Raw genomic sequence first — 7561 nt, forward strand, 5'->3', positions numbered from 1 at the left:
TAAATGAAAGGATTTTGAAGCAAAATCCATGCTAATTCGACAAGGATTGTATTCTTTAATTATTTATCTATTTTTTATTACTTAATTTACGAATTTTTCCTCTATTTTAGAATTCCTCCCAAGGTCGGAAACTTATATCTACTTTTTTATATTTTTCCTTTTGATAAAATATAAATTACTAGATTGGCAAATAGGAAAAACAAGGTGAAATCAGGAAACCCAACTTAGCTCCCACAGGTCATCCACCCGGGGCGGAAGATAACGAAAGGGAGACAAAGTCCTAACTAAATCAACACACAATAACCTAAACCGCTCGTGAAAACCCAGGTCGGTCCTCCGACCAGATGTGTGGATAACGAGGCCACCTTGACAACCTTCTCCTTCTATCTTTATCCAAAGTAAGGTAGGGCGGTTCGCTTGAGTTGCTCAACCGTCCCTTTGCCCGGTGCTCATGACACGCAATGGAACCTCCAAATCCATCCTGATCGGGTGGAATTTGAACACTTTCATTCGTGAACCGAGGAAGTGCAACTCCAATAAGTTTCACAAAAGTCCCTTTTTAGTACCTTCCCTACATAGGGGTAGGCGGTGTCTAAGGATGCGATCTAATAGATCATTGTATCGAGTAGTTGGATCATAGTCTCTTACCATAAAAATAGCTGCATGTGCAGCAGCACCGACTATTAGAAATTCGTCAATCCACATGTGGTGTGTGAATAAGGAAAGTTGTGTACCATAGTCATTAGCTAGGTATAAACGGAATGCAGGGAATGACCTTAAGCTTCTATACGCAAGAGAAATTCAGACCACCTTCCTCATTAAATGGCTGGCAGACCTCCCTATATACTTCCTTCATCCTAATCGTCAGAGTGAAGAGAACACCCCCATGTCAAAATATCAGAACAGATGCTTCTAGAAATTGGTACAGCTGAAATTTCTCGCATCACCTCATCAGGAACAAAAGAGCACTATAAGTCTTGTCAAACAACTGATTATCCGCTGTAACTGAAGCATTTGTGCCTCCCATCAAAAGCAATCAATGGTTCCGTCAGTTGACTTAACGGGTGAGGCGGAGGATATTCCTTTCTTATCGTATTCCCGCGTGCACAATCCCTCGAATCCGGTGAAAAAAAGTACCTTCGTAGCGTAGGAGGGAGAGATTGTAAGAGACTGGGACATGGGTGGCTGCGGCCGCTTTGCTCTGAACTAAGGTTCAGGGCCAGCCCTAAAAGATCTTTGATGATCTTGGGAGGGGTGAAGATCTTGGTAGAGATCTAGTTCCCATGCCAGAGTTACTGTATCCAGTCGCATCAATGAACTGTGGTGGCAGTGAGAGAGGAATCCGGCTGCAACCAGACGTCCTTGCCATGACATTGATGAAGATTACGGGCAGGTAGCTGTGCATCTTCAACCGCTGAACTAGAAAGCTTTAAGGAGGGAGCGCGGTGTGCTGAGCTTTGCCCTGAAAAGGCAATGTGATGCATATCTGCAATATTTGCCGGTGTTGAATGCTGCAACCTCTGAACCCGGTGCCCATCTACTCTGTCCCTGCTGAGAGGAGCACTGCAATTTGCATTTCCTTGCTCGAGCAGGTCCAAGTCTGCAAGAAAAACATGGCAAAGTGATTGGGACAACTGGACATCCTCCGCGCCCAAGACTGGGAGCTTTCACCTTTGGAGGTCAAGCACAAGGGGATCCAGAGAGGGGGGCGAAGCTGAAAACTTCAGTAACTGACCTTTGCATAGCTCATTAGCTGATGGCTGCCTGGTGTCCAAGTTCAGATCCAACAGATCCTGCCTTCGATTCCATTGGTGCCGCACAAGATCTTCCAAAGGAGGTAGATCTAAAGACTCCGCGGGGAAGCTAGCTAGCTCTGAGTCCCTCGATCGATCGGAACCATCTATGGAGAGCTCGCGGGCACAGATTTGGCTGCGCGCGCTCAGTTATTTTTTTTTTTTTTTAAGGAAAGCGATGGCTCCAGGAGTGGCTTCCACCGTTGGAAGTAACTGATGGAAGCTTGTTTTCATCATAGATCTGTAATTATGCAGTTTATGGTAATTAGAAGGTGATAGGATGGAGTTGTCACTATAGCGGCTTCGATGGTGCACATGTTTTGCATCAACTTCGGCCGGTGGACTTTGTCATCTTCACTGTTGTGGAGGCTCCCTCTATTGACCCTGTGTATGATGTCAAATGGGTTCTCTATTTTTTCTTCCGGATGGAAATTTCTCTACTGTTATTTGTCACAATGAAAATATTTTTGTCAACTGCAAGACAGGCTTAAACCCGTATTTCTTGTTTTACCATGACTGTTGGTTTAGCAGCAATGCATGTTGGTTCTGGTTCTAGCTCATTCGTGAGATAGTTAAGATGCAGCCAGGTCCGAATGACTACAACCTGCTCATTGAGATGACGCTTGAGCTGACATTGTGCTTAAACGCACGAGGTTGATATGATGTCTATCATCTCATCTTTGTTAAAGACGATATTAATTGACCAAAATTTGTTGATCACTTTTCGTCTTTATCAAAGACGGTGTCACCGTAATGTCAATCGTTTCATATTTTTAAAAGACGGCGTTGATCGACCAATGATGTATAGCTAAGGATTGTGTTTAGGTAGCTAGGTTTATATGTTCTGAACAATATGTGATGTGCATATGTGTAATATTTTTAACCTTTGTAATACATAAATGCATGTGTTTTGTGTTCTGAGCAATATTATGAATCGTGTGTGATTGATGTTCTGGAAAATATGTCAATATGTTTAATTTGTGGATTATGAAATGTGTATCTATGTGATCATTTTCACCCTATAAGCAAATTTCTTTTTGGCTGCGCGGGGAAGGGTCACACAAACGGGGTTTTTTAAATTCGGTATGTGACAATTAATAAGACAAGTTTAAAGAAAACCGTTTATATCTCTAACTACTCACAGACAGGTTTTAACAAACAATCAGTGTCTCTTACTACTCTTAAACGGTTTCACTAATAACCGTATGTGATCTTTACTATGTACAGATGGTTTTCTAGAAAATCCATTTGTACATAAGTCTATTGCAAACAATTCTGAAACCATTTGAAAAAAAAAAGATCAATGTCACGTACATTTTTTATGACGAAACATATAACTATTTATAATAAAATTTAAAACTATTTATAACAAATCGTTCTGAGGTAGTGTATGGTCTTGATACAAGATGTTTTGCGATCTATTGATCTTTGACTACCGCACCAAGCAAGGTGCCCACAAATAATTTTGTGTACGGTTTTCATTACTTTGATATGTGTAACCGATGGAAGAGCCTTATTTTCATTGTAGATCTGCAACTGTGCAATTCATGAAAATTAGGAGGTGACAGGATGGGGTTTTCCTTATGGCGGCTTCGATTTTACAAATGCTTTGCGTCGACTTCGGTCGGCTGGACTTCGTCATCTTCGCTATTGTGGGGGTTCCTTCGTTGACCCTGTGTATGCTGTCAAATATGTTCTCCATTTTGTTCTTCCGAATGGAAATTCCATTGTTGTTCATCACAATGGAGGTATTTTTATCAACTGCAAGACAAGCTTGAACCCGTATTTCTTGCTGAACCATAACTGGCGGTTTGGCAGCAATGCATGCTGGTTCTGGTTCTGGCTCATTCGTGAGATAGTTAAGATGCAGCCAGATATGAATAACTACGAGCTGCTCATTGAAGATGACGCTTGGGTTGACGTTGTGTTGAAACGCAGGATGTTGATACGATGTCTATATTCTCGTCTTTGTTAAAGACGATGTCAATTGACCAAAATTTGTCAATCACTTTTCGTCTTTATAGAAGACGGTGTCACCGTGATGTCAATCATTTCATCTTTTTAAAAGACAGCATCGATCGACCAATAATGTATAGCTAGGGATTATGTTTAGGTAGATAGGTTTGTATGTTCTGAACAATATGTGATTTGCATATGTGTAATACTTTTAAGCTTTGTAATATGTAAATGCATGTATTTTGTGTTTTGAACAATGTTATAAATCATGTGTGATTGATGTTCTAAAAAATGTATCAATATGTTTAATTTTTGAAATATGAAGTGTGTATTTATGTGACTATTTTCCTCCTATAAGTAAATTTGCTTCTTAGCTGCGCGGGTGAAAGGGTCACACATACATTTTTTTTAAGATTCGGTATGTAATAATTAACACAGACGAGTTTAAACAAAAACTGTTTATGTCTCTTACTACTCACAGACGGGTTTTAACAAACCATCAGTGTCTCTTACTACTCTTAAACAGTTTCACTAATAACCATCTGTGATCTTTACTACGCACAGATGATTTTCTAAAAAATCCATTTGTATGTAAGTCTATTGCAAACAATTCTGAAACCATTTGTAAAAAAGATCAATGTCAAATATATTTTTTAGTGACGAAACATATAACTATCTATAATAAAATTTAAAATCTATTTATAATAAATCGTTAGACCATCTCCAACGGTTTCCCTTCAGGGACCAAAATCCCTTCACGACGGGATTTTCGTTCCCTTCAGCGCTCCAACAGTTTCCCTTCACGGTTCCCGTCACGACGGGATTCCCAGGGTCATTCCCTTCAGGACGGGATTCTCTCTCCTTTCCCTTCGCGATTCCCCTCGAGGGGAAGCTGTTGGAGATGAGAGGAAATAAAGGGAATGAGAACGGGGAAGGGAATCGGGAAGGGAACGAAATGAAGGGAATATGGTTGGAGATGGTCTTATGAGGTAGTTGTATGGTCTTGATACAAGATGTTTTGTGATCTACTGATCTTTGACTTCCCGCGTCAACTGCCTTCGCTCGCCTAAGCCACTACCACAATTAAATACAAGCAAGGTGCCCACATAGATACAAGTAAACCTCTTCTTCTATAGAAGCGGAATGTATTGATGTTCTACCGAACGACGTCATTGAAATTGGGGTTTCGACAATATTTTCCCTTACAATCCCAGCGAAATAAATCTATTTCATAGACCTAGGATCTTCTGCTATTTGTGGAAAACCACGAGATAAGTTTACTTTAATCTATCACAAAACATTCTTTTCTGCTTATTAAAAGTTTCTTTTATTTACAAATTTCTGTGTACCACTCGTTGCAGCCTCATGATTTATGATTCCATCTGTGCATTCTTTTATGGTTCGAGCACCAATAACAAGAAAAGGCATATGATTTTTTTAGGCAAGATCACAAAAAGGCATGCATCAAATAAACAATGGCTTGACTTTCGCTGCATAAACCACGCACCAGCGACGCATTTCCTTTACCGAGACGTGACAATTCAAAATATTCGCACGCTCAAGTTCACCCAAGTAAGAACATAACATCTCTGAAGAATTGGAAACCAACAATGATGAATGGTGAAATTTTGATACCAGCTCCCTGTCGAGAATCGACTGCAAGCATTACGTGTAAGCCCACGACTTTGGACCCTGTGCTTATTCCCTTTAGACAAGGGCAGAACAAGGCGTACGTTAGCTGGGCTTCAACTTGGAGTTTGGATCAAAATTTTCGTTCAATTTTACTATACAAATGATAGATACTTGAGGCTCAACTCAAACTTAAATGGAACAGCCCGGAGTTTGGCCATGGCTAGTTCCACCCCTGCTTATATGTGGATGTTGGAGCAAGGATTCGTCTTGTCTCAGCAAATATGGCGAGAGTTTCTTCTAAGAAGGAGAGTCAAGCTTGGAGATAAAGTTTGAGAGGAAGGAACACCACGAGTATATTGATGATAGGAAAAATAGATCGATCTGGGGGGAGAATCACAGGTTTTATGTGATGCGTGTTCTGTGTCCATCGTTTGCCGAGAGGACCATGGCCTCCTATTTATATGGGCATGCATAGCTTGACGTACACGTTATCATAATATAAAAATATCTGGAATCCGGCTAAATTACTAAGCCTTATCCCGGATAACTACCTTCTATCCTGTCGGGAGATAAATATCCACCGTGGTAATTATCATGGTGCCTGCCCCCTGAAGGTGGGCGAGCCGGTCGCCAATTGCGGTCCAGCGCCGCACCGCCAGGGGTGTCAGGATAGGTACCCTCGTGCTGGGGTGTCAGAGTGGCGTCCACTAGCCTAAGCATTTAATGCTGGTCACTTCCTCGTAGGAAAAGTACGACTGGTTCTTGCTTTTTGGCAGATTTTTCCTGAGGCCTGATGAATCACCCAGTAACCTCCAGAAAGCTGGCCAGGGTAGTGGTAGGCCGAAGCCTCGGGGACCGGGCCTTCAGGAGGCGGAGTTCTAGAAGGGGGAGGCTTCGGGAGGCCGAAGCCTCGGAGACCGAACCTTCGGGAGGTTGAGCTCTGGAAGAGCCAGGTCTTCGGAAGGCGAGAACAGGCTCAACCTTTGGGAGGCTAAGCTAATTAAGCCAAGGGACCGTCGGGGGTCCTTAATAATGACCCCCAATAGTAGCCCCTTACGGGGGCAGCCAGCGGAGCAGTTGGGCCCGCGATTCCTTTGGAGCAGGGCCCCTGATGGTCCCTGGCTTGTGGTTGATGGCTCGTGGTTCGAGAATCGCTTGGCTTGCCAGGGACGATTTGACCCGGGTGACGGAACGGCGTGTTGGATGACATTGGTGACCGGGGGCATTGAATGCGTCCTGGGGAGAGGTGTAGTCCTGCCCTATCTAGTGGAGCATGGGACGTGTGTCATCTTGTCATGGGGGGGGTGGGGCAAGGGAGTCCATTTTGCTCCCCCATGATTCGGCTTGGCAGGCAGAAGGACGGCACATGCGCCCGCCGCCTGGAGGGGGCAGGTTGCTCCCTATTTGTAGCAGGAGGGGGATTGCCCGGAGCAACCCTTTTGCTGGCTCCTCATTCTCATCTGCCTCTGTCTTCGGCGCCTCTTGCCTTGTGGGAGTTGTTCCTTGATCTCTACACTTCTCTCTCTCTCTCGTAGTAGTTTAGCGCCTTTCACCATCGTCTTGTGGTTCATATGGCGGACCTGAGTACCTTGAGTGAAGCCAAAACTTGGGCGGCGCGGGAGATGGCCAGAGTAGCCATGGTGGGGGACCCACAGGTGTCATCGGCTTCCTCGTTGCTGATGGGGCCGCTGCCAGGGCTGGAGCTCCGACGCGCCAGCAAAAGCCACTCCCGGCAAAGCACCGTGCTGGGATTGTCTGTCTTCGGTGACGAGGAGCTCGACCGGATGGTTACAGAGGGGAAGATCCCCTCTCGAGCCGTCGCTCGGCCTTTGTTGGACGAGGAGGTCCTGAAGCCTCTGGCCCATGAGGTCGTGTTGTTGCTTGAAGAGGTGCTCCGCCACTTCTAAGTGGAGCTCCCATAGCTCCACGCCAACGCCATTGCCCGCCTGGCCACCTTTGAGTGGGCCATGCGGGCGGAGGGGTGTGAAGGGAGGGTGGATTTCTTCACGGCCCTCCACTTTGCCAGCTGCCAGCCGGAGTTGATCAAGGTCGAGGGGACGAAGGGGCCCCTTAGTTTTGGGAGTATCAACTTCCAGATACGGCCGTAGTATCGCGATGCCTTCCCGGCGAAGGCCATCAACAGCTAGTGGTATACCGGCTAGTTGCAGTGGTGGTTTTAC

General features: G+C 44.6%; 1 protein-coding gene across 1 annotated transcript; it reads right to left on the bottom strand.

Moving 5' to 3' along the window:
* Positions 1 to 591: 591 nt before the first annotated feature.
* Positions 592 to 7020, bottom strand: LOC133923088 (uncharacterized). The gene is made up of 3 exons (XM_062368541.1): positions 6962 to 7020; positions 1736 to 1929; positions 592 to 1600 (listed from the first exon to the last, which is right to left on the bottom strand). Exons 1-3 carry the CDS (start codon positions 7018 to 7020, stop codon positions 1311 to 1313), a joined length of 543 nt encoding a protein of 180 aa, XP_062224525.1. The 3' UTR covers positions 592 to 1310.
* Between the last annotated feature and the right edge of the window lie 541 nt (positions 7021 to 7561).

The sequence above is a fragment of the Phragmites australis genome, chromosome 6 (assembly GCF_958298935.1).
Source record: "Phragmites australis chromosome 6, lpPhrAust1.1, whole genome shotgun sequence".
NCBI lineage: Eukaryota > Viridiplantae > Streptophyta > Magnoliopsida > Poales > Poaceae > Phragmites > Phragmites australis.

Bases quoted from the DNA above. Each gene is read 5' to 3' on its own strand.
- LOC133923088 (XM_062368541.1), bottom strand. From the start codon at position 7,020: ATGGCTACTCTGGCCATCTCCCGCGCCGCCCAAGTTTTGGCTTCACTC. The intron at 1,930-6,961 runs GTCCGCCATATG...GAGCGCGCGCAG, and splicing joins GCTTCACTCAAGGTACTCAG to CCAAATCTGTGCCCGCGAGC. The intron at 1,601-1,735 runs GTCAGTTACTGA...TTTTTCTTGCAG, and splicing joins AGCTAATGAGCTATGCAAAG to ACTTGGACCTGCTCGAGCAA.